At 45.4% G+C, this 26,658-nt stretch overlaps 1 protein-coding gene across 1 annotated transcript in view; it reads left to right on the top strand.

The window, feature by feature from the left end:
* TRIO (trio Rho guanine nucleotide exchange factor) overlaps nucleotides 1–26,658 on the top strand; it is a 342,804-nt gene that overhangs the window by 225,378 nt on the left and 90,768 nt on the right. The window contains exons 22-33 of the mRNA XM_036280916.1: nucleotides 936–1,130; nucleotides 1,226–1,341; nucleotides 2,108–2,174; nucleotides 2,779–2,888; nucleotides 3,839–3,908; nucleotides 4,509–4,598; nucleotides 8,460–8,552; nucleotides 10,745–10,856; nucleotides 12,474–12,664; nucleotides 14,865–14,966; nucleotides 19,163–19,305; nucleotides 19,870–19,969. Coding sequence (XP_036136809.1) covers nucleotides 936–1,130; nucleotides 1,226–1,341; nucleotides 2,108–2,174; nucleotides 2,779–2,888; nucleotides 3,839–3,908; nucleotides 4,509–4,598; nucleotides 8,460–8,552; nucleotides 10,745–10,856; nucleotides 12,474–12,664; nucleotides 14,865–14,966; nucleotides 19,163–19,305; nucleotides 19,870–19,969 — 1,389 coding nt within the window. The remainder of the gene's footprint in view (nucleotides 1–935; nucleotides 1,131–1,225; nucleotides 1,342–2,107; nucleotides 2,175–2,778; nucleotides 2,889–3,838; nucleotides 3,909–4,508; nucleotides 4,599–8,459; nucleotides 8,553–10,744; nucleotides 10,857–12,473; nucleotides 12,665–14,864; nucleotides 14,967–19,162; nucleotides 19,306–19,869; nucleotides 19,970–26,658) is intronic.

The raw sequence follows: 26,658 nt of genomic DNA, 5'->3' as shown, positions 1-26,658 counted from the left end.
CTGAGAAAAGCTAGGTTCCAGGGCAGAGGAGTAACTGCTCGTCTGAATTATCAGTGGGAATATTGAAGGAAGCCTCATGGTAGGAATAAATGAAATAGATGTGACTACAGATCAGTTAAAACATCAGAGTTGAGTAAAGTTACTGCCATATATAGACCCAATGTTTTATGTTTTTCCCTAACTTTATATGAAGTAAGAACTGTAAAGTTTAGCTTCATAAAATATCTTTTCTATGTACATATAAAATGAAACAATTTTTTTTAAAGAGAGAGTTCTAAAATGGAACAAACTTTGAAATACCTCTGTAGAGATCATTCCCTGACTGGTGGCTTTTCCTCCATATCCCCCGCGAGTGAAAAAAGACACGCACATGTGATACACAGGAGCTTCAGCAGGAATATCACGTCTGCCGTGAGACCTCCTGGCCACAGAGGCATCAGGAAAACAGAAGTCTCAGGTGACTGCTGTCCTCAGAGAGCTTTTGGTGTAACTGGGCACACAAAATTTTAAAATAAATTTTAAAGGTGAGAGTAACTAAAGCAGGAAAGGTCTCTGTAACCAATATGGATACACTCAAGAGAAGATAGTCATAGAATTTAGGGAGGACATCCTGAATGATGGCTCATTCATGCATTCTGCAGATTCCACTGAGCATCTGCCAGATGAATAGGCTGAAAGGAAGTCTAGATTTTTTTATCTGCAGTCTTAATAATACCATTTGTTATAGAAGAGGTGAGGAAGGAGCTAGTCTACTACAATCAGGGAGGTACAGTTGGATGGATGTGGGATGTTTGTCTAAGTTTCTGTCACCAGCAGTTTTTTTCCTGTTCAGAACTGAGTTGTAGGCAACTTGCCACTATTTCTGGTTTTTGGCAGTTGGATTCATTCGCTTCACAATACTTTCCCGTTGTGTGTGTGTGTTTTTGTTTTTGCAGCAAACCAAAGAGAGGGTGAAGCTACTGATACAGCTAGCTGATGGCTTTTGTGAAAAGGGGCATGCCCATGCAGCAGAGATAAAAAAATGTGTCACTGCCGTGGATAAGAGGTACAGAGATTTCTCTCTGCGGATGGAGAAGTACAGGACCTCTTTGGAGAAAGCCCTGGGGATTTCTTCAGATTCCAACAAATCGGTAAATTTCTTTGTGCGAACTGAATAAATCTCGGTGCTCTTCATGTTCCTTTATGATTCAGCTCACTGAAGTTCATTCACTGTCTTATCCCACAGAGTAAAAGTCTCCAGCTGGATATCATTCCAGCCAGTGTCCCTGGGTCAGAGGTGAAACTGCGGGATGCTGCTCACGAGCTGAATGAGGAGAAGCGGAAATCTGCCCGCAGGAAAGAGTAAGCCGGTCTTTAAGCACCTGCCAGACTCATTGAGGAAGTGAAGAGAATGTCACTTGGACAAGCAGGCTTCTGTGTGTGCTTTGCGACCAAATGGCATGATGACTTCTTGTTGTTTGGAATGCACTTAGTTTTTACAGCTCAAACTCCCCTGTCACCTGGGTCAGACCCTGCAATCCCATTTCCTATGGGCCTGACAAATCAGTTTAGTATAATTTGTCATCAGTTAGGTGATGAGTAGTAATACTTAGGAGAAGAAATGACTAACGCAGGTGGAGGTGTTCAAACGCTGCTGATTAGTGAACTATACTAGATATTAATAAGATAAAAGATTGCTCTAAACCAGTAATTCTCCATCACAGACAGCATTTGTCTCCTGGGGGACATTGGCCACGTGTGGAGACATTTTTGGTTGTCACAGAGTGGGGAGGGGCGTTACTACGGACATCTAGTGGGTAGAGACCAGAGAGGCTGCTAAACATCCTACAGGCACGGCCCCCCGCAAAGTGTTATCCAGCCCCCAGTGTCACCAGTGGAGAAACCCTGATCTGTAGGTGCCTCGACAGAAATGTTTCCAAATTGTTTTCCCTTCGAATTGATGGCTGGATACTGCCGTTCTATCTATTCTCGATTTAATTCTCTAGAACACATTACTGACTAATGATTTTTAAACCACTTAATTATTTCAGAAACCATAAAAGCAGGTATGCTTTTACAAGCGGGTCCTGACTGAGACTAAACTATTTGCTGTCTCCCTGTGTTTAAGGTTCATAATGGCTGAGCTAATTCAAACCGAAAAGGCTTATGTCAGAGACCTCCGGGAGTGTATGGATGTAAGTAAGTTTTGTTGCTTGTTTATTTAGATTGAGTATAATCTTGTATTTATTCTTACCTGTTAGTAATGCTGAACATAATCATATTTTTTTTGTTGTGTTTGAGATTTAAAGTGTGATTAAACAGCCGATTTCAGGTTTCTGCACTTCTCTGAGTTCTGGGCTTGTGTCCTGCTCATGACAGATGACAGAGCATCAGTCCTCTCATTACGTCCGTCACATGACGGCCCGGCTGACATACTCTTTGTGCAGAATTTCACAGCAGCCTCAGAGAAACGTGTCTACCAATTATGGTTGGCAACTAACACTCAGTAGTTTTATGAGTATTTGTCGTACCTTATGGAGTAGGTTGATTCCAAAATTCAAAACTGGGAATAAAAGTTTAGAGCTAAAAGGTGTAGGAACTAGTCTCAAGTATTATAGCAACCGAGGAGTTTTCTGCTCTGGTTTTCTCAGTTTTGCATGCATTTCTGAAAGATTCCATTCTCAAGATACATGTTCAGGCACGTGAACTCTCGGTGCAGCCCTACAGATGTCAGAAACACCCGTTTCTTGAAAACTTGGTGTCGGCTGTGTCTAATTCCTCTGTTTCCCTCCGGGCCAGACCTACCTGTGGGAGATGACCAGCGGGGTGGAGGAGATCCCACCTGGCATAGTGAGCAAAGAGCTCATTATCTTCGGGAACATGCAGGAGATCTATGAGTTCCACAACAGGTGAGTGGCCTTGTTTTCAGGGGGCCATAGCGAGTTACTCCCGCGAGCTAGATACTGTGCAGACATTTCCTTACAAGACATCAGGTTTCCGATTGGCTTAAGTGTAGATTTCAGTGATGTTGTCGAAGTTTGAGTGAAGCCCGTCAGACTGTCTTCAAATAGACTGTCAATCTAAAGACTATTTTAATACAGACTCAACTTTATATTTGTGAGTCACTTCCTGTAGAAATAAGATTAGGAAAACTGTTTTTCTGAGAACCCTGCCTCTTCTCAAGCTGCGTTATCAGCTGCTGCATGAGTGGCTCCTTAGGGTTAAAAGAAAGGAGAGATTTCCATGGGTTGCAGGGCAGCGTTTGGTCTTTTTGGATAAGAGGGAAGAAGGAACTGAGGATGGAACAGATGTGTGGTCTGTCCACAATAAAATGCACTTTCCATTGGTCAGAGGAGGCACATAGTTCTATTTCTAATAAATTTTTGAAAAGCAGCAGAACCTTTTCAGGGGGAGTCTGTGCAGCCCAGTAGCGTGTGGAATGACGATGTGGGGCCAGAGCTCATGGGGTCGTCCCACTCCCCTACCCCACCCCAGTGAAAGACACTACACTCTAACGGGGTTACTCTAATGGGGTTCTTCTGATTGAATATTTACATTCCTACATTATTGCCTGGCTACTAAACAGCACTTTCCTAGAAGTGAGCCACTAGGTTAAAATTTCTGTTCGAAAGTGTTTGAATGCTAAACTGGTGAGCTGAAAGTCACAATAACTTACTCTGGTTAAGAGCTACACATTTTGTTAAATCTCAGAATCTAGCGGGCACAGATTTTTCACTGCATTTGACTAAAATGATGAAATTCACCAAAGTTGCGTATGCTTGGTCTAATTTCTGGCATATTTCACTGCTAAAATGTTTGAAAACATCATAAAGCTACAATAATGTTTTGTTCTCTGCAGCATATTTCTGAAAGAGCTGGAGAAATACGAGCAGCTGCCAGAGGACGTCGGGCACTGCTTTGTTACTTGGGTAATGAAACCTCAGCTTCCCGTGGTCTTGGTTATTTGGTGGCTTTGAAGGAAGTTAGAAGGAATCTAGTTCATTTCTTTTCGGTCACCATCTTCTGCTGGTATCTGCATACAGAAAAATGGACTTTGTCTAAAGGAGTTACATTCCCCAGCTAGTTATTAATGCAGAATGACCTTATTATTGGCTGTAGTGATGATTTGACAGACCACTTAGTGTGCCAGACCTCTGCCTGGCCCTGGGGATTCATAGCCAGATACGAGCACCTCGCCCTGCCGGGTGGGGGTGGGGATCTCCAGTCAGAGGGGAGGCAGACATGTGACCTGGCGATCACGCCATCTAAGCGTACGGCCCAGGTTTCCACTCTCCACTGTGGGGGAAGAGGGCATGCCCAGCCCACCTTGCTGGGCTGCGGGGTGGGGGTGATTCTGGAGGTGCACGTAGCAGCAGGATGTTCCTTATTTTAATAGATTTCTTTATAAATTAGGGTTTCTTTAATTTGGGGCTTAAATATCCTTTATCCACACACCTTTTTTACATAAAAGTTAATCATATTTTGACTTACTGCGTTGGGAAGTGATATTCTAATTTTTTTGTTTATAGGCAGACAAGTTTCAGATGTATGTCACCTATTGCAAAAACAAGCCCGATTCCACTCAGCTGATATTAGAGCACGCGGGCTCCTACTTCGATGTAAGTCATAGGTTCCTGCAGAAACGGAAGTTTCTTAAGTTGTGTTTGATATACATAAAATGCAATCGTATTCAGACCTTGCATGTAATTGATGGAACAATATTTTCATTTTTCTCTATGACATATAGGGTGGGATATTCTTATATTCTGTTTTTAAAAGCTATAACAACTAGGCCCATTGAGAGGTTTATTTATATTCTCACAGGTGTAAACATAGATATAGCTCACCTTTTGAAAAAAAATATTGCAGGTTGGTTATTTAGCACACAAAGGAATGAAACCTCAGGGCACAACATGCAGAATGCTTTCTGGGTTTGCAGAATGTAGTCAGATGTGTGCCATGTAAATTCTGATTAAAAGGTGAGGTCCTTTCGAATGGTGTGGATCCTTTGGCTCATTAGGCCATGAGAATGTGAGACGTGTCTGTGTGTTTGCGCAAGGCCAGGTGTGGTATTCTGCTCTTCTCTGAAAGTCTGGGCATTAGAATGCTTGTTAGCATCTGTCTTTGAGATGGAGCCCTACCTGTAGATGACCCCGTCTCGATTGTCATTCCCATGACCAGGAATTACACGGCACGGCCTGTGTAAAGAAAAGGTCTCCTCCCAGCCTGGTGCTGCCTCTTCTTTTCAGCGTCTCACACAACCCTGGGTCTTTGCTGTTAGAAGAAACCCCACGCCACGTGGCTATGCACAGTGTCAGAATGATTTAAGGACGGAGCATTTGAGAGCATGTGCCACATTTAATGTTTGGAATCAAAGCCGTTGAGAAAAACACTTTGCCCTGAAAATCTCCAGGGATACAGGAAATCATGTTTGTCTAAGAGAGAACACAGATTACTTGCTTGTGGTTTTCCTTGTACAGCGTTACTGCACGGCTGTTGGGCCCATTTAACCCATGGTGTTGGCATAGGTGCTTAGCAGAAAGTGGGGAACACACAGGGCACCCCCCTTGCAGGCAGAAAGGAATGTAAACCGCAAGGACTTGATTACATGTAAACAACTTAATTACAAATGCAAAGAAAAAATCCTGGCGTTAGATAGACCACTGACCAGGGTGCTGGGTCCCCCTTCCCTCAGCTCTCAGCTCCCTCCCATCCAAAGTAAAATTTTATAAGCAAAGAAGTCTTAGAAAAGGGAAACTTTATTATTTCAGCTGGATTAAATCTTTGTCAGGTGTTTTGGAAGACGACTGTGCTCTTGTAACCAATTTTGAATCATATAATGCATCAGGTTGAGGATGTCAACAAAGATAGTGAGGTTGGTGTTTAGAAATATTGGAGATGTGTTTCTGAAAATATTATTAGGACAGGATGTATTAAAAAGACATTACTGTGTGTTTCCCAGATGTCGTGGTCTATCTGGGAGATGGAACACTGCTGAGCAGTGTGAAGGGACAAATAAGCCCTTGATACATGAACAGCATGGACTAATCTCCACAACGTGGGCTGAAAGCAGCTGGATACAAGAGAATATATTCTGGTTCATTATATATGAACTTCCAGAAGATGCAAAATGTATCTGTGTGATAGAAAGTGGAACAAGGGTTGCCTCTTGGTGGCAGTGGGGGAATGGGTGGGGGAACTGATTGGAAAGGGGAGGAGAGAACTCTGAGTGGTGGGGGACTGATTGGAAAGGGGAGGAGAGAACTCTGAGTGGTGGGGAGCTGATTGGAAAGGGGAGGAGAGAACTCTGAGTGGTGGGGGACTGATTGGAAAGGGGAGGAGAGAACTCTGAGTGGTGGGGGAGCTGATTGGAAAGGGGAGGAGAGAACTCTGAGTGGTGGGGGACTGATTGGAAAGGGGAGGAGAGAACTCTGAGTGGTGGGGGACTGATTGGAAAGGGGAGAACTCTGAGTGGTGGGGGACTGATTGGAAAGGGGAGAACTCTGAGTGGTGGGGAGCTGATTGGAAAGGGGAGAACTCTGAGTGGTGGGGAGCTGATTGGAAAGGGGAGAACTCTGAGTGGTGGGGAGCTGATTTGGAAAAGGGGGAGAGACTCTAGAGTGGGGGGGAGCTGATTGGAAAAGGGGAGGAGAGAACTCTGAGTGGTGGGGAGCTGATTGGAAAGGGGAGGAGAGAACTCTGAGTGGTGGGGGACTGATTGGAAAGGGGAGAACTCTGAGTGGTGGGGAACTGATTGGAAAGGGGAGGAGAGAACTCTGAGTGGTGGGGGACTGATTGGAAAGGGGAGGAGAGAACTCTGAGTGGTGGGGGACTGATTGGAAAGGGGAGGGGAGAACTCTGAGTGGTGGGGAACTGATTGGAAAGGGGAGGAGAGAACTCTGAGTGGTGGGGGACTGATTGGAAAGGGGAGAACTCTGAGTGGTGGGGAACTGATTGGAAAGGGGAGGAGAGAACTCTGAGTGGTGGGGGACTGATTGGAAAGGGGAGGAGAGAACTCTGAGTGGTGGGGGACTGATTGGAAAGGGGAGGGGAGAACTCTGAGTGGTGGGGAACTGATTGGAAAGGGGAGGAGAGAACTCTGAGTGGTGGGGGACTGATTGGAAAGGGGAGGAGAGAACTCTGAGTGGTGGGGAACTGATTGGAAAGGGGAGGAGAGAACTCTGAGTGGTGGGGAGCTGATTGGAAAGGGGAGGAGAGAACTCTGAGTGGTGGGGAGCTGATTGGAAAGGGGAGGAGAGAACTCTGAGTGGTGGGGGACTGATTGGAAAGGGGAGAACTCTGAGTGGTGGGGGACTGATTGGAAAGGGGAGGAGAGAACTCTGAGTGGTGGGGACTGATTGGAAAGGGGAGAACTCTGAGTGGTGGGGGACTGATTGGAAAGGGGAGGAGAGAACTCTGAGTGGTGGGGAGCTGATTGGAAAGGGGAGGAGAGAACTCTCCATGATGGTGGAAACATTCTGTGTCTCGGTTTGGGAGTTGTTTCCGAGTGGGTTAACGTTTGTCAGAACTCACCGACCTGTTCTTAAGATTTTGAGTTGTACTGTATGTGAAAAGAAGTCCTTTAGATGTGCTGTTAATGACAGACATGTGTATCATCATCATTACATCATAAACCCCACATTTTTAAACCACTGCAAATTGTAAAGAAACTTTGGAACCTACATTTATGATCCGGAAGCCAGAGGAGGAGTTGTCCATTTTTAATTTAATCTGCTTGATGCCCAAGTAACAAGTCATTTGGTGATTCCTGCGGCCGACTCTCCACAGGAACCATGCTCGTCTGCTTTTCCTGGCGAGCGTGATCCAAGTGACAGGCAGATGGCGACAGCAGCGTAGTGCTTTGTGAACCCATTTTGAAGCATAGACTCTCGGGTGATGACTGGTTTTTTAAGAACTCCTGAGAAGACTACTAAGAACTAAGAAAGTGCAGATACGGTCGATTGGTGTGGATGGAAATTCTGGGCTCAAAGGCAGTTGAGTGATGAGAGAAGAATTTCTTGATACTGGGTGGATGTGTTAGTGGGGAAGAAGGAGGCCCCTTGGAGGGAGAGTCGGGCTGTGGAGAGGGGTGTGGTCTGTGACTCAGGGCGCAAGCTTCGGGAGCTGTGGTGGGAGAGAGGGCGAGTCCATCCCTGACTCGACTCTGCCGGCTTCGAGGGCGCTGGTGCTGGTGCTGGTGCTGGGAGCACCTTGCAGGGTGCTGGGAGCTGCTTGACCTCCCCCCTGAGAGCCCGTGACAGAGTCAGCGCTGCTGGCTTCTCGTTCAGAGGGATAACTTGACTGAGATTTTAGGTTGACCATATTAAAAGACTAATTAGTGATTTCTGCTTTATATTTACAGAAAAAAATGATATGTGTATATTCATTGTGGGGGTAAAAAAAAATGTGAATTTTTAGGCGGTGCTATCTAACTTACCAGTGGTGTTTTTATTTATATATATAATTTTTGCTTAATTTAGGAGATACAGCAGCGGCACGGGTTAGCCAATTCCATCTCTTCCTACCTTATTAAACCAGTTCAGCGAATAACGAAGTACCAGCTCCTTTTAAAGGTATGTATGAGGCAGCTTCTGCCAAATTTTATGATTGGTACATTACTATTTCGACATTTTTCTTTCTATGTAAAGTACCCTGAAGTTTTAAACTAACACCCAGCATGCTGTTTTTAATTCATTGCCATTTATTTCCCTGATCCATTCCTCAGTACAGCAGGTAAATCAGAGTATATTCCTCGATTACGCCCCTACACGTCACTGGCCATGCCTCGTCCGCAACACAGAATGAGGGAGGAAGGAGAAGCGGCCAGTCGTGGACATGCTAGGCCATTGACCCCAGCACGGCTTGCTGGCTGCGGGCCAAGCACTGTGCCGTGCTCTTTGCAGAGACTGAGCTAACCTCACACAGGGCCAGTCTGCAGGGCTGGGTCCTGGCTCCTGAGGGTGAGGGCCGCGCTCAGAGTCGTCCTTGGGTCGGGCTGATGCCGGGTTTCCCCCCGAATCCAGGAAGGACGCTCCCTCAGGCAGCTTGCTCCCCTTTATCTCTAGTCTAGTCGTTTGTCACACACACATTTATGCATATTGTTCGTACAAGTCACCAGTATTTGAGTCACATTGTCCTCTGCTTTTTCTTGGTTGTAAATGATTATAATTAAAGTCACACTTGCAAAAATCTAATAACTATTGGTCTTGACAATAGGATGGTAAAGAAAACTTAGAATTTGTGGTAAGAATTGCAATGAATGCATTATACACATAATTGATTCATACTTTCTTGACTATAAGAGAAAGAATTTACAATCTCCATCTGATGATGTTTACCCTGCCATTCCTTGGCTGGTGAATGTTAATCAAGCGTTAGAATGTATCAACCGTCCATTTATCCTACTAACAGTATTTTATGAATCATCTGTGTCCCCGGTTCAGTCCCAGTACAACAATAGGAGGTAATAATGAAATTCAGAGGATGGAGTAATGAATACCTGAAACTCTTCTTTACTCTTTTTGTTGGTACGAAAAATCCAGAAACGATTAAGAAGTGGCTTCATTCTTTAGTGAAAGTGACACCATTCTGGAACTAACTTTTCTGTCGAAATAGCCCTCCTACACGTCTGCCTCAGAATCTCACTGCGGGACTGTCTGACCATCCCTCCGAGATGTGAGCGCTGTAACCACAGAGTGGGAGCCGGTGGGCTCAGTGGTCTGTGTTACATTGGCTCCCACTTCCGCAAAGGCAGTTCACTTCCCGATGTCCTCGGGATCCAGGGGTTTGTTTCTAGCATGTGGTTCCACTAAAGATCTCTCCCTTGGTGACGTCACATCTGGTCACTCACCACTAGACTGGTGCTTTCATATGTCACCCTCGATCTGCTGAGGGTTCTTCTAGAGAACGGGAATCAGCTGTGTTGAACCCCAACGAGGCAAGTTCTCTGCCAGTGCAGTCAGTCTGTGCATTGCATTTTTAAAGCACTTTTTGCTGAGCTCTTTAAAGTAATCAAAAATGTCATCAGTTCATGAGTAAAGGTGCTTGTCATGTAGCTGAGTTGCTCTAGACCATCCAGTGTGAGGCCAAGGCTGGCTGTGCTGTCTTGTCCCTTTGTTGAAGACTGGGACACAGAAAGCTGTTGATATGGTACTGACTGATCAGTAGTCATATCATTCATTGAATAACAATGTTCCCTGGGATCTGAGATGTAATCACACCCAGGGAGTGTAATGCAATCATTGGAGCTTCTTCTAAACAGCCTATGTGCCAAGGAAAAGGGGTTCACTGTCGATGTTCCTACTGCGTCGCTGTTCCTCAGCACGAGGTGGCGGTTCCAGGTTCGATGGCCCCGTGTTAGTGGCACCAGAGGTTCAGAATCATGCTGGGTCCCTGTGGGAAGCAGCAGTACTAGCTGGACTCTGCATGACCTTCAGCTACAACCTCTAGCTGACTGTGTTCTGCTCTACTGATGAAATAGTTGTATGATCATTTTTGAGGCTTGGTAGTTAACGTGTACACCAATTATATCTTGATTATAACTCCCTCTGGTTTACTCTGATGTAAAGAAACGTCCTAATTTGAGCAGGAGAGACCCTTTCGTCTAGAGGACACAGAGGCAATCATTTGTTTTCTGTGGGAATGTACACCCAGTAGACCACAGTCTGTTTTTTATCTTGAATGTCAGAACTCTTATTTCTGCAAAGATCTTGGTGGCAGAGAATTCTGCAGTCTTTGGCTAGTTCACAGTCTTGGTCTTCTACAGGAGCTCCTCACGTGCTGTGAGGAAGGAAAGGGGGAGATTAAAGATGGCCTGGAGGTGATGCTCAGCGTGCCCAAGCGAGCCAACGACGCCATGCACCTCAGCATGCTGGAAGGTACCGGCACCACGCCCCAGAGTGCATTTGTGTGCTTGCTGCAGATGTCTGTGCGTGGGTTTTCCATGCCCTGAAAACCGTGGCTTCGTGCCTTTGTGTTTATGTAGAGTTTAAGTGTTTAGATGTGAATGTCTTCTCTTTTAAAGAATTAGTTTTATCACTTCCCTTAAAGATCACATGAAGTGCTTCTACCTAGACGCCCGTCCTTGTCCCGTTCCTGGAGAACGGCCTCTCCGCTCTCTGAACCCCAGGAGCACTGTGCGTCCCTTGCCTGCACCTGCCTGGTCTCTGTGTTGGGTGGATGGGTGGCGGGAAGGCTAGCTCAGCCCCCCAGATTATAAAATCCTTCAAAGAGCATTTTGCCTCCCCGTCTCTATCCGTGGCAGCACTCACTGGGGCCTTGGATGCAGCAGGTGCAACATACCTGCGTATGCAGTTGAAGGTGGTATATAACACGGTACAGAATCAGATAAATCTATTTAAGAAGCTGTTCTGTGTTGCAGAGCTTCACTCGTACTGTCAGGTCACACAGACATATTTACAAGAAGCACGTGCTGGCCTGTGTCATGGTCGCTGGCAGCATCGAGCAGTACACTAGACAGGGCACAGGTGCTGCTCTGTGTTGCAGAGACCAAAAACCAGAGACCAAGCAACATGGCTTTTCTTTCTCTGATGCAAAATCCTGAGCTGATAGGCATCCCTGCGTGACATCAAGGACCCAGGCTCTGTTCCAGCTGGTTTCTCTCTACTCCCTGGATGTTGCCTGGCCAGCTCGGTTCAGAATGTGTCGAGACCATGTGAACCTTCCATCTAGCAGGAAGTGGGAGAGAGGGAGGGCAGGGAACATGACTCTTCCCCCACGGCCTGAGCGAAGGTGTGTGGCTGCCGCCCACTGCAGAAGGCGCTGGGGAAGTATAGTACTCATTTGAGTGCCATGAATGGGAAAAGTGGAATTTGGGAGATAACTAGCAGCCCCCGGAAGTCCATACAATGGGTCACTTCCGCGAAGAGATGAGCATTAGTGAAAGCCAGCCAGTGGCCAGAGCACCGAGCGATTCACAGGAAGAATTTTGCATTCAGAGGGAAGAGAACTCCACCAGAGATGAGCAGCCGGAGCCATTTCCCAGAGGAAGGCTAGAGCAGGGTTTGCAGAAAGACTGACTGCTGTGGACTGTCCCGAAGGGTGTTCTGGGCCCAGGAAGCAGAGGCTAAAGACACAGGCTAGAATGGGGGGGGGGGGGCGGGGGTGTCAGGGAACCATTCTGGGTGGCAGAGGAGGTGTGTGATGGAGTGCTGTGAGTGAGGGGTGACGACGTAAGGAGTTAAACCAGTCTCAGGTAGTAAGAATGACTTCCTACGAAGATAGAACTTAAAGAATAAAGCCAAGCAAAATCCCTGTATTTTATTTTATTTTTTAACAGCAAAAAATATATGTCGAGTCTTGTTTAGAAGAATGACCCTTTGTCGGATGGGTCAGTGCTGGGGAGATGGGAGTCGGGAGCCCGAAGGGGAAATGCTAATCTGAGTTTCAATTGATGGGCATTTTACAAATGTTTAAGTTCATAATGCTGTCTTTTTTATTTTAAATTGATTGTGCTTCCTTTTTTTATGTTGTAGGGTTTGATGAAAATATTGAGTCTCAGGGAGAACTCATCCTGCAGGAATCCTTCCAAGTGTGGGACCCAAAAACCTTAATTCGAAAGGGTCGAGAACGGCACCTCTTCCTTTTCGAAATGTCCTTAGTGTTTAGTAAAGAAGTGAAAGATTCCAGTGGGAGAAGCAAGTACCTTTACAAAAGCAAATTGTTTGTAAGTAGAGGCATTTCGAATTTTAGGTTTAGAGGTAACACATTGCACATTTTGTAGGCAGAGAAAAATTACTGTTTGTTGCCTTCAGTTTATCCTAAAATGTGAAACGTCCAAAATTCTATTTTCGTCTTCAGTGCAATTCTTTGACAGCGTTGCGTCCACAAGAAGGCGCTCATGAGTCTGAGCTGCTCTGGACTTGGAATGGTTGTTTTTTCTAAATGCCGTAGAATCTAATTACAGGTTAAGAAAACACTTTGTAAGTGAATTTACATTGTTTACTTCCTTTGTACCTTAACTAGCTTTTAAAATACATAAAAGGATCATGTCAGACTATGATTATGTTAAGTTCTCAAATCATAATTAATTTTTCATTCTCCAGCATTGAAATATACTTATGCAGCCTTACTGGGTGGCTCACTGTGGGATCTCAGTGATGAAACTTGATTCTTTTTTCATTAAAAATAAATTTATAATAAATAAATGGGTTTTACAATAGCAAGATATGATTATTGGAGAAAATATATGTAAGCAAAAATAGTTTTAAAGATCCACAGTCCCACCTATTTAGAGACAGTTACTTTTGAGTGCTTGGTAATACGGTGATGCATTTGAATTCTTATCATCGCACTTCCTGGCAAGAGAAACATACCTGGTACCTGGGTTTCACTGTTAGCCCTCCCAACCAGTCTCTATAAAATCACATGTCGACCGTCAAAAATGTCTCAGGCCCGTCTTCCCCATGGTCCACTATATTCCTTCTTCCCTTAGTGGGCAGTAGCTCAGAGGACTATCATCCAGAAATTGCTGGGCAGGGTCAGGCAGCGGGAGGATTGGGCAAAACTATGGAAAAATCACCATCAGAAAAAAAGAAAAAGAAAACGCAGCAGAATTTAGTTTCTTTATGGCAGGTTGCTTATAAATATTGGTAGATGTTTGGAATTTATATTTTATAGATTATATATCTTTATGATATCCATATGTTAATCATTCCCAACGTAATAAAATCCCACCAAGTGTAGAAGTCATCTTAATAATCTGAAATTTGCAAGTTCAAACTAATGGTTTTCATACCATTTTCTTTGGCTGACATCCTGTTTGAGATTGTCTTTTGGATCACAGCCCACCTTGCGTCATTTTAGATCATATTCTAACTGGAAAGAAAAAATGCAGCATTGCTGGCTAGTGATTTCACTAGCTGGCTTTAATCTATCCTCAGAGACCAAGCTCGTCTGTTTTAGAAGCTGATACATCTTCACTTAATTTATCTTTTAAAAGTTGAGGTTCCCTCAGAGGCCACCTCTGGAACGATGGATTATGAATCACTTCCTTTGCTGGAGGGGGGCAGAGTGCATTAGGGCTGAATGTGATGGGGTTGGGGGGCTGAAGATGTTTTTCTTTTAATTTATTTATTTTTATTGATTTTAGAGAGAGAGGAAGGGAAAGGGAGAGAGCGATAGAAACATTGATGAGAGAAAACATTGATTGGCTGCCTCCTGCATGCCCCCAACTGGGGAGTTGGCCCACAACCTGGGCATGTGCTCTGACGGGGAATCAAACCGGTGACCTCCTGGTGCAGGGGTTGACGCTCAACCACTGAGCCACACTGGCTGGGCAGGCTGAAGATGTTCACCTTCATCTACACTCTTCCATGTTTTGCATATTACAACTGCATATATTACAGAGAGCAGTTTTGTCTCTTAGAACTTAAAATTACTGATGAAGTACTAAAAGTTAATGCTTTTAATAAACAAATTGGAAAATAGCTGAGCTGTTAAAACATCATTTGCCCTCTGTGAAGCGACTTCATTAATGCTGCAAATGGAAGGTGGCAACTCTATCACAAGTAGAACAAACTCATTTTGTTATTTATAAGGCTGACGTTAATCAATTCTTGATTTTCCAGATGATAGGATTTCAGATATGTTGCTTTCCTTCCTCTGGATTTGCTGTTGACTTGCATCAAAATCTCCAGCAGAGGTGCTCAGAGGAAATGCAAAAGATGAAACAATAGATTGTAGCCTAAGAACAAAATGTCCTCATTTTAACTAAAATGAGGGCTAAGGATTACCTATTAGTATTAACAAACTATGTTTTTATAATTTAGCATGACCACAAGTTACCAAAACATGTTGTTGTTGTTGGGGCGGGGGGGGCTTTGAATTTTGCTCTTATCTAATTATATAATTATCTCTTTATCCAGACCTCAGAGTTGGGTGTCACAGAACATGTTGAAGGAGATCCTTGCAAATTTGCACTGTGGGTGGGGAGGACCCCAACTTCAGATAATAAGATTGTCCTTAAGGTACGTTCACTTGGAGCTTGAAGATGTGCTGTGTGACAAGTTTATCATGGCAATGTATGCTTTCCCCCCCGCGGTTGAAACATACTGGTTTTCATAGCATTTTATGTGTCCCATTTATGCGCTGTTGGGATTTGTGACTACCATGAGAAGAACAGTAGAATAAATTCAGTGTGGTATTCCAGAAATGAAGTGACGTGAGCTAGACTTTTGCATTCCTACTAAATGGAGCAGGTCTTCTAACTTCTCCTGTACTTCCAGTCTTAAAAAGGTTAGTCCCTTCCCTAAGAGATGCTGGAAGGTAAGGTCTAGGAGGAAAGAGATATGGACTCACAGCTTCCACTGCAGACTTGGCCTTTGGTTTCCAAAGGAAAATGGGCACCCGATGAAGTTGTGATGGCCTTTGACAGTTTGAAGGCTGAACATGCCAAGAGTCTCCATGGGATCCTAGGCTCTCTGGCTTTCTAGTTTGGAGGCAGAGGAAAAGGGGGATAATTATTAGGTACAGGATTTTTGATAATATTTTGATTTGAAGTGTTCAAAATGTTAAGTGTGCTTTGAGGTCTGTAGTCGTTGAGGGAGGAAAGTATCTTTGAATATTGTATTTGAACTCTGTTTTGATTATACCACCCTTTCCTAGGAATGGCAGAGGGCTCTAAGTGTGTCTTAATGTACTTTCCTCCTTCTGTGTTTGAGAAAATACAGATGGAACTGTCTTTTTGAGCTGTCTGGAAAGACCATAATCGACTTATGGACGTTCTGGGGAAGATGTAGACAAAGATTTGTAGAATATTGGGAGACGAGCCAAAAACTTAATGGAACTCTGGTGTGTGAACTTGCATGTCAGCGATTTGTCTCTTTCTTGCCTTTGCGTTTCTCTCTGGTATTTCCAGCTCCATGACTTACTCAGCAGCGTGTCACTCTTGTAGAGCCACCAACTGCTATGCCATTGTTTTAAGGTGTTTACCACATAGAAGTGATGAATTGTTCTGCAGTGAATGTGTGGTTTCCAACCCAGTGTGTTCTTGTTAGTACTGGCACAAAGCCCTATTAAATGTAAATTGCACTGTTAGCTAAATATTAGATAACTGAACCTTTCTAAGGCGTAACATTTTAAAGTATCCTCAAAACCTTAAAACTTCCAGCTTATATTAAGTGTTTATCCAGATTAGCTGCAGTGACAGATGCCAAAGGGTGTATCTAAGAAACAGGGCCAGATATTTTAGCCAGTTATGAATTACTTTCATTTGGGACATAATAAAATACTCATGATGCAATTGAAGAATAAGACTTTCACCAGATGAAAGTTTTCTAGGGAATTTTGAGTAATACTTTTCTGACTTCCAAGGAGAGACTAAACAAAATGATGTCCTCATTAATTTCAGAGATTGCTTTGTGGTGAAGGTGATGGTGTAGTTGGTGATGACAGTGGAGATGGAGTTGGTGTTGGTAGAGATGGTAGTGGTGGTGGTGGTGGTGGAGGTGGTGGGGGTAGAGATGGTGGTGGTGGTGGTGGAGATGGTAGTGGTGGTGGTGTCGGTGGAGATGGTAGTGATGGTGGTGGCCATGGAGATGGATGGTGGTGGAGATATTAGTGGTGGCGGTGGTAGAGATGGTAGTGATGGTGGTAGTGGTGGTGGGAGATGTGATGGTGGCAGTAGAGATGGTAGTGGTGGTAGAGTTGGTAGAGGTGGTGGTGGATGTGGTGGTGGTGGCGGAGATGGTAGTGGTGATGGTGGAGATGGTAGTGGTGGTAGAGTTGGTAGAGGTGGTGGTGGATGTGGTGGTGGCGGCGGAGATGGTAGTGGTGATGGTGGAGATGGTAGTGGTGGTAGAGTTGGTAGAGGTGGTGGTGGATGTGGTGGCGGCGGAGATGGTAGTGGTGGTGGTGGAGATGGTAGTGGTGATGGTGGAGATGGCAGTAGTGGTGGTGGTGGTGGATGTTGTAGTGGTGGTGGCAGCAGAGATGGTGATGATGGTGGTGGTGGTAGTGGTGGTGGAGGTTGGTGATGGTGGTGGTAATGGTGGTGGAGGTGGTGGTAGTGGTGGTGGTGGTGGATGTTGTAGTGGTGGTGGCAGCAGAGATGGTGATGATGGTGGTGGTGGTAGTGGTGGTAGTGGTGGTGGAGGTTGGTAATGGTGGTGGTAGTGGTGGTGGAGGTGGTGGTAGTGGTGGTGGTGGTGGATGTTGTAGTGGTGGTGGCAGCAGAGATGGTGATGGTGGTGGTGGTAGTGGTGGTAGTGGTGGTGGAGGTTGGTGATGGTGGTGGTAGTGGTGGTGGAGGTGGTGGTAGTGGTGGTGGTGGTGGATGTTGTAGTGGTGGTGGCAGCAGAGATGGTGGTGGTGGTGGTGGTAGTGGTGGTGGTGGTGGTGGAGATGGTGTTGGTGGCGGTGGAGGTGGTGGTAGTAGAGATGGCGGTAGTTGTGGAGTTGGTAGAGGTAGTGGTGGATGTGGTAGTGGTGGTGGCTGCAGAGATGGTGAGTGCTGATGGTAGCGGTGGTGGCTGTGGATTAGATAGTGGTGGAGATGATTGTGATGGTTGAGATAATAGTGCAGTTTTTGGTGGTGGTGGCAGTGGGATGATGGTCACAGTCATGGTGGTCATGGAAGTGATGGTGATGGCATAATTGTAAAACAAAATTGTAGAGTTTTTTTTTTTTTGCTTTTATAGTCTGCAAGGGAGAATTTTATTTCTAAATCCTTTCTTAAACTGATTGAGACTACTAGGAGAATTATCCTCCATAAATGTACTGCTCAATTTGCTTTGTATCATGGACTTTTCTTTATTTCTGAACCATAGTAACAGTTTTCTTCAGTTGTCTCCCATCTCTGCCAAATGTTATCCCTCAGATGCTTCTTTTCGCTTAACCTCCCAAACGTTTGTATCAGGCTCTGAAATTCCAGCAGATTTGCGTGTTCAGAGTGTTCTGCCCCGGGACGCTTCGTTCACGCACAAACTCCCCCCTTCTGGAACGGCGCTGCCTCCCGCCCCAGAAGGAACCGGTGCGGCTGCTCTGCTGGCGTCAGGCTCTGGAACGGGAGCAGAGGCCCGTTGTCCTTTCTTTCCCATTACCGTCCCCCGATAACTTTAAAGCCATATTCTCCAGTTGAAGTATTTTATTTAGAAAGTTCTCAATTTTAATTTCCTTCCCCACCCTGGGCTTTGGCTTTCTAGCTTCCAAAGCAAGGCTCCCCCTGAGGAAACGGTCAGTTCCCTCCTTCTGTGGTCTCATCTGCAATCCCACGACGAGTGTTTTAATCATTCACAGGGATTATGTTTATATCATAGGAGGTTCATGTTTTCTGTAAGGAAATTAAAAACTGTTACTAAGGCCCAGGACATGTAAAAGGGAAACATAAACCACCTCCTTTGAGGCACAGGGAGAAAAAATTCTGGACAAAGTGATGCCATGTGTGTTTATTCAACAAGTGCTCGTTGAGTGCCCGCCACGTGCCCTGTCAGAGACCTTGCCCCACAGTTGTAAGAAAGTTGAGGTAAATCCACCCATGGAATTGGCAGTAGGATACACTCGTTTGTTCTAGTGGTTACTCCGACTTACAGCCAGGGGTAGACGAACCAGCGCTTGGGGGTGGGCTCTGTCGTGTGCCTGGGGCTGTCGCTTCTTCAGTGGCTGGCAGTGTGACCCAGCACGTCTCCGTGTGTCCACAGTCCCTCCTTCTCACATGGGGGTAAGGGAGGCCCGACTCACACAGGGCTTGTGGGAGCGGGGAGAGGACGCAGGTGCGGAGGTGAGGAGGCTGCAGCTGCTGTCCAGTGTGTCCTGTGGACGGGCAGCATGACATGTTGGGCATGAGTTCGGGTTCCTTTGACGCTTGGCCAGCCACAGACCGCTGCTCTTGGCCTCAGCAGCCTGAGACGCTTTGGTTTGGGGTGGCCGTGTGTTCGTATTTTCCCAGGGCTGCTTTAAAGTTCTTGGGGCCAGGGAGTGATTGATGGTTAGAATATCCATTGATCTGGAATAATATAAATACTATAAAATAAAAATGTTTTGATGAAAAAAAATATTCAAAACTGGGGTCATTTATTTGTTGGCATGTTAAACATAGGATGTGGTTGCTTTTCTGCCGTAAAGTTACTCTTAAAATGGGGAACTCCAGGAGGGCAGGAGACCTGGTTAGGGCAGGGTCTGGAAAGGGCCCCTTCTGTGTGCTGACGGATTCTCACACCTCGTTAAGGCTTCCAGCATAGAAAACAAGCAAGACTGGATAAAGCACATCCGGGAGGTGATCCAGGAGAGGACTATCCACCTGAAGGGCGCCCTGAAGGAGCCCATCCACATCCCCAAAACAGCCCCGGCTGCAAGACAGAAGGGCAGGAGGTGAGTGTGTGGGGGATGTTTTGGTAAGCTTGTTTATTTAATAGGGAAGGAACAAGGCAATGTTAATGTAATATTTTTCAAAAACTGCTTTTCTCAGACATTTGGAGGAATATGGTTTTTTTAAAACACAGTTTGTATATCACATTTTTGGCAATGAAATTGCTTTGTCAAGATCCTGCTTCAGCTTAAAGTGAGGGGCTGTGTGCGAATCCTGGGTCACCTGCCCTTTCCTGCCCATGGGTGAGTCTGGGCACACGTGTAACCGTGCATGTGGCCATGGACAAGTGACAGTATTGACACATTTTGGTTTCTCATTTCTGAACTGGAAATAATCCTATCAACTGTATTGTATTATTAGGTGAATTAAATGGAATGATCTATGTGAGATACTTAGCCAGCACCTGGCAGAAAGCCTGTGATTAGCAAAGGGTGAGCAGGAATCAAAAACTGACTTGTACCTCTTTAAACCAATCTGTTCTTTCTCCAATGACTGATGGACATTCTTTACCAGTCTTGGAAAACAAATCCAGCAGAGTCAGGAATTCAAAGTTTCTGTGTCTTCAGGGATGGAGAGGATCTGGACAGCCAAGGTGACGGCAGCAGCCAGCCCGATACGATTTCAATCGCCTCCCGGACGTCTCAGAACACGCTGGACAGTGATAAGGTAAGCTGCAACCAGCCTTTCACTGAGCACCGAATGTGCTCGTCCGTGGTCTGGGGTGAAGTAGCCTCTTTATCTGTAAGTGACAGTTGTCATCAACATTGTCAAACAGCTGCTACATGCTAAGGGTGGTGCCAGGAGCCGGTACAGGGAAGACTTTGGACTCGTGGGGTTAGAAGACGTTTACCCTGAGGATTAAAAAAAAAATCACTTGCCCTTCCCAGAGCTGTTACCTGGCTTTCTATCAGGGTGTCACAAGCAGTGTGTTCTAAGCTTTTTTATTTTATATTAAGTGGAAGAACCTATCATTGAAAAATAACATGATACAGAGCCCTGGCGCATAAAAGTGGAGCTGTTCTGATTGAAACAGGGGCACTGGCTTCCTCGACCTTGGTGCTGAGGCGCCTTCCGGAGCACAGGAAGTACGCCCTGCACCGGCCTGCGCCGTGCCTACCGCTAGCAAGGCAGATCTGAGTCGTGTCCAAGTCTGCAGAGGCGGCCTGGAATAGCTCATGATTCTGTCTTGATGGAAAAAAAGAGAAAGAAAAAAAAACCCTACAAAATAAATTGGCAGGAGGAGCTGGAATCCTGGGCTCACGTGATGCCCAGATGTCCCCAGTGGGGACATTCATCTCCACCAAGTCTTCTGTTTCAACTGAGATGAGCACCTGTTCTGTTCTTTCTCTAGAATGCGAGACCAAATTCTAAAACAAAAAAGTGTTTGACAGCAAATAGGGGTTCAGAATTCCTGGGTTTCTCCCCACCTGGTGCACGCGGTGGTTTCGAATGTGAGGTCTTAATCCTGGCCGTGAGACCCAGCGGTCCCTGCACGGCCTTTCCAGAGCCCGCCCTTTCCCAGGAAGGACACGCCTGGCTTCGCCGTCATTTGGAAATGATTGATGACAGAGAGGGGAGTCCCATATTGGGGTTACTTCAGGTGACAGTTCTTGTAGTCCCAGACTTTGGTCTTTTCTCACTAAGTTTTGCAGAAGAATTCATGGTATTTAAATGTAATTTCCAAGACATAGTAAGCAGGTTTTAAAATATAGCTCTTCTACAATGATTTTATTTTCAAAATCCACCTAGTTTGAGTAATAGTTTCTTATTATTCTTTTTGAGTTCACTTAATAATAAGTCTTAGAACTTCAAATGCTTAGCATATCAGGACTGAGGAATAAAAACAATGTCTCCTTTTGTTTCGTTCAGAGCTCCGTGTATTAGCATTCAGCAAATATTTCTTGCCAGTAGTAATAATGAGGAATAAGATAAATTACATGTTCGGGCTTTGAGTGCTTAATAGTATCTCTCCCTACGGCCCCACCCCATGGCCGCTGAGTTAAGACAATAAAGTTTGAACTTGGAAACATTTCATTAGAGAAACCCTGGTTGTTTTCTTTAAAAAAAAAAAAAAAGTAATTGAGGTGATTGAGTAAATACTCAGTTTATATAAGAATTATAGTAATAATTCTGAATAATTATGGAAAGTAATAGAAGTTCAAGTTGAGGGGAAAGGCCACCTTCCATCAGACCATCACAGACTTGCCCGCTGAGACTCCGCTCCAGCCGCAGGCCCCGCCGGCCCAGGTTCACATTCTCACCTGGTGTTTTCTCGTGGATATGGTCTGGGTTTACCTAGAAATGAGTTTAAAGTTTTTGTTTGTTTGTTTATTTGGATGACATTGCCAGAGAGATAACTCAATCTCTGCCTTTTGGAAGGTGTGTTAAGATTTTTCCAGAGATTAATCCAAGAAAAAAGGCTGACTTGTCCCTTCATCCAGTTTTTATAGAAATGGGTGGTGGTGGGAGCCTGGAAATGCCCCCCGGGTGTAGTCAGGGGCTCCCGAGGTGCCTCTGCACACGTGGGGAATTTGCGTGCTGGCCTGCCCCTGCATCCCCGTGCATCCCCGTCCCCTGAGGCATGGCCGACGAGTCCGCAGGAGGTGTGCACCGAAATCAGCCTCTATCCTGGAGTTAGCAATCTCATAACTAGTTTTGCTTCGGATCTGTTATGGCATAATAGGCTTATGTGGACTTGGAACCGAGCCTGCACAGCTTCAATAGAAAAATCAGGCATTATCCTAAGGGCTCTTGCCTTTAAGACAGCAAATTCTATTTGTATCCAGTGAAAGAAGAATACATCACTAAGAGAAACGTGTAGGTTTGCAGAAACTGATCATTGTAACTGGATCAGAATTTTTAAATAACTCCCTATTAAATGTTTTATCTGTGGAGGTAATTCACCCATGTCTGTTTATCTCATGGAATGTGTTATCTCTAAACTTCATTTTGTGGCTCCGTAACCCCTGCAGGGCCACATCTGTGAAGGCAGCCACCACCCCCACCTGAGCTTTGCGGAGGCACCCCCGATGCTCCTGCGGGAAGTGTGACAACAGCCTGTCACTCAGCCGCACTCAGCCACACTCAGCTTCCCAGTCTCGCCCATCTTGCAGTGATGACACTCCAAGGCTGTTTTTTTAGTGGGTGTGGTGGTATTTCCTTTAGTACCCCTCACTGAGACCACAGCTCCTAATAGGCCCAAAAGTAAGAAAAGGGGATGAAATGTCTTCCTAAGATCATAGAATTGCAGCCAGTTATCTTCAGTTCTTGGTTCTGCTTTTGGGCTGAGAATAAAGAGCATGTGAGCTTAGTAAAGACAAGTCAGACTTTGGAATTTGGAGAGGACACACCCAGCAGGCCTTCATTTGTGTTCTCTCCAGGGATGGTTTCTCATCGTCAGCTCCCTTTTTGTACTTCTCTTGTAGAGCTTTTTGGGGTCAGTAGATGATTCAGGAGAGTACATTTTGAAAATGAAGAAACCGCATTTTTTCTTGAGTTTCCCTAAACGAGGCTTAAACAGAAAATCTCCTTTCCTCCATATGTTTTTCAAGTTTAAACAGCCTCTGACAACATAGGTAGATAGATCCAACAAGGGAAATTACTTAACCATAATCTGCCTCTTCGACTTAATGTATGATGTCTGTTGTGAGTTAGTTGTTATCTTGGAATTTGGTTTCATTTAGGAAACTGGGTTGGGGGGTGTTTTTGACTCCACCCTTGGAGAATTCGTAAGGAGAAGTTATCTGCCCAGTGTGGTGTAATCCTCCGATGGGGCGCAGAGGTTTGGGAGGGTCTGTTAGGGGGCCTCCTGGAGACACTTTTGCAGGGAGTGCCGCCCACAGATACAAACCACAGGCCCCCACGAGCATTGCCTACTCTGAAAACACCAGTTTCGGAAGATGCCATCTCTGTCTCACAGTGAGTTGAGCACCGATTCTCGCCCATATTCATGGTCATTACGCTGCTAAAACTGATCTTATGAAAATATAATTTGGTTTCCAAAGAAATCAAGGGCTTGCCAGACCCTTATCTCATTTGTCCTGAGCTTGTCCCCGAGGTAGGGAGGAGAGTGCCAAGCCAGCCTTCGGGCTGTGAGGAAGTGACAGGCCAGATGACCCCGCAGGGCCACCCAGCACTAGAGCGCTAAAGCCAGAAACAAAATGTGGATTTAATTACCCGTCGGTATCCAGACCTCATTATTTCACACTACAGCTGAATATGAAGCTAAATATTTTTTAGTATAATAAAGAAGCATTTTTAAACCTTTTCCTCTCTCTACCTTATTAGTCTGTGATTTATTTCATGTAACAAAAAGTTATATTATGAGTAAAAGAGAAAACATTGAATCAAACATAGGCCACTTGAGAACAGAGCATCTTGAGGTCAGGATGGAAGAAAATCACCAAGGCGAGATGAGGTGTCTATGGACACGCTGGCCCAAGCCAGCAGGACCCAGCTGGGAGCTTGCTTCTGGACCAAAAGTAAAGCAGTTCCAATTTTTAGTGGATGAGAAATTCATGGAGACTGATACTTGGCATGAACTGTCCTGAGGTTATTATAATATGAATACATGAATCCATATACTTAAAAGTATAAATGGTTTTGGTTACTTAAAAAAAAAAATTGTTGTTGTTAATCCTCTCCCGAGGATATTTTTCCCTTGATTTTTAGATAGAGATAGAATGGAAGGGGGAGAGAGAAACATCAATGTGAGAGAGAGGCATTGATTGGTTGCCTCCCGCATGACCCCAGCCGGGGCTGGTGATTGAACCTGCAACCCTTTGGGCCTTGGGCCTCGGACCTCAGCTCTAATCACTGACCCAAACCGGCCAGGGCAGTTTCAGTTACTCTTAATAAAGCTATAGCACTGTGCTGGGGACCTGAGATTTCATGTAGTTTAAAAAGTCAGACAACTTTCTCTGAAGTGACCTTTTACACCACAGGAACTGGGTCAGGTGTCTGCAATAGTAGTGTTGAGATAGTGCCTAAAGCAGTTAGTGCCAGTCCACTTTAGAATATGGCTGAATTCACGTTTTGGAGAGCGGACACCTGTCTTCAGCTCCTTAGGGAACGCTGCCCTCTGTCATCCAGCCTCGTCCTGGCGCGCATGGCACAGGCAGGTGCGAAGGTGAGCCTGGCTCTGCGCAGCCCTCTCCTCTGGCCGAAGCAACGGGGCACCTCTGCCCAGAGGAGGCGTCCAACCTGCTGCTGGCCTTGCCAGAGCTGTCCCAGTCTCCCAGGACCTCGGTGGGGTTACCCCACATAGGCATGGAAATGAGTCATTTAATTCAGAACATTTCTCCAGATGACACACAGTTTTAATCTCAGACAGAATACTCTGCACGTCCTTGGCCTTCCTTCTCTGCTCAGTGTGACAGGGCACAGCAAGCAGGGCCTCCCTCGATGACCTCGTTCCTTAGTGAAACCCTTGATGAGATGTCGCAGGAACCTAATTCTTGTTGATCACAATTGGCATGTGGTAAAATTGGTTTCATTACACCTCGTTACACTTAAAGTCACAGAACCTGTCAGCGAGTTAAGTGAGGACTTACTGCAGCTCCACAGAGTTGTGAATACCAAATAGCAGATGGTTAAGAACAAGGAAGCACTCACCAGCCAGACCTCGGGCTCTGCTTCTCAGCAGCTGGTGGCCTTGGGCAAGTTACTTCACCTCTCTGTGCCTTAGTTCCCTTGTCTATAAGTGGGGATAGTGTTACCTCATAGGGCTGCGAACATTAAAAATGTGTAATGTGCTTAGAATTGTGCCTAGCAGGTACTGAGCACTGAATAAATACTAGCTACTGCTATGTCTTCATTTTAAATATTGCTTCCGTGCCCTGGCCTGTTTGAGCTCAGTGGTTAGAGAATCAACCCACGGACCAAAGAGTCATGTGTTCGATTCCCATCAAGGGCACGTACCTCAGCTGTGGTTCGGCCCCCAGCCCTGGTCGGGGTCCTGCAGGAGGCAACCAGTCCATGTGTCTCTCACATGAATGTTTCTCTCTCTCTCTCCCTCCTCCCTCCTCCACACTCTATCTGAAGATAAATGGTAAAATTTCCAAAAGGTGAGGATTTTTTTAAAAAGAATTGCTTCCTCCTCTCGCACTCTTGGGTTGTTGGCATTCGGTACTCGCTGTTGCCGATTACTGTCCATGCAGGCCTCTCTTTCCTCTTATTTGGGCACCCCTGATGGCAGTGGATTTAGAAGCTAAATTTGTTCATTAGGAGGTAGAAGCCATCCTAAGGATTAATTGCTCAGCTCTGGTGCCTGGACTTACTCATTTTGGTGCCCCAACAGTGAAATACTAGCCACATATTGAATGGGCAGTCACTGAAGAGGAGATTAAACACTTAATCAAATGTTTGATTTAAACCTTTTTCAAACTACTTACTCATCTTTGATCCTACGGAATCAGCTGCTTTGTGGCCACATGCACATAAAGGGACTCCATGCTGTCCACAGGTAGCTGCGTCCATTCATGAACACCGAGGTCCCCTGTGCACCAGCCAGGACAGGCGCTTGGTACAGGAACGAACAAGGACTCGAAGCCCTCGGCCCCTAGCGGCCAGATGAGGCACTGCACCTGGTGTTTGTTTTCTCCTTTGGCTAATCTGTTTTCTGTTTTTTTAAGTGATTGTGGCTTTTGTCATTTTTAACCAGTTTTTAAGTGCTCTCATAAAACCACAAAATGAACGTAGTCTTTGTTAGTCACAGTTACTCAATCAGAAAAACAAAATTCTCCAGTAGACTGCCTCAGTTCTAAGAAAAGGGATATATTTTTTTAATATATAAAGGTTGGATAGTCATGTAACAAAAGCGTTTATAAGAATACTGGCACAGTGAAAGTGCTTTTTAAGGTAAGTTTTACACCACTGATCAGAGTTACTATTGAGGCTGGTGACACAGTTTTGATTCAGACTTGAGGCAGGTGGTTTATTCCAGCTGTTTTCCTCGTTGTGAGGGGCCCGGTTGGCTGGCTCACTGGCGCTCAGACCGTAGGTCTTCAGATTGCTGTCCCCTCATCACAGACAGAGAAACATTTCAAGTTAACTTTTCTGTGTAGAAGACTGCCATGCCCAGTCAGGAAATACAGTCAAAGGATTTCTTTGGGTTAAATTGTGAAGTTTTTTGTTTTCCAGGGCCTGGTGACATAAACGGGGTGCGGGGGGGGGGGGGATTCAGCTGCCTCCTCCTTCCCAACCCCAGTCCTTTTTCTACCGAAGAACCTATAGTACCTGCCGGGCGTGCTCTGGCATTTCTCACACTCCTGTGTTCTGAGTGAGGGAAATGCAGCCGCTCTCTGATTTGCCCAGCTGTTCACATTTAAAGTTGGCCTTTTTAGTTGTATCTTTTG

The sequence above is a fragment of the Molossus molossus genome, unplaced genomic scaffold, assembly GCF_014108415.1.
Source record: "Molossus molossus isolate mMolMol1 unplaced genomic scaffold, mMolMol1.p scaffold_m16_p_3, whole genome shotgun sequence".
Taxonomy (NCBI): Eukaryota; Metazoa; Chordata; class Mammalia; order Chiroptera; family Molossidae; genus Molossus; species Molossus molossus.
The sequence above is the reverse complement of the archived record's forward strand: the minus strand, read 5'-3'. Positions and strand labels throughout refer to the sequence as shown.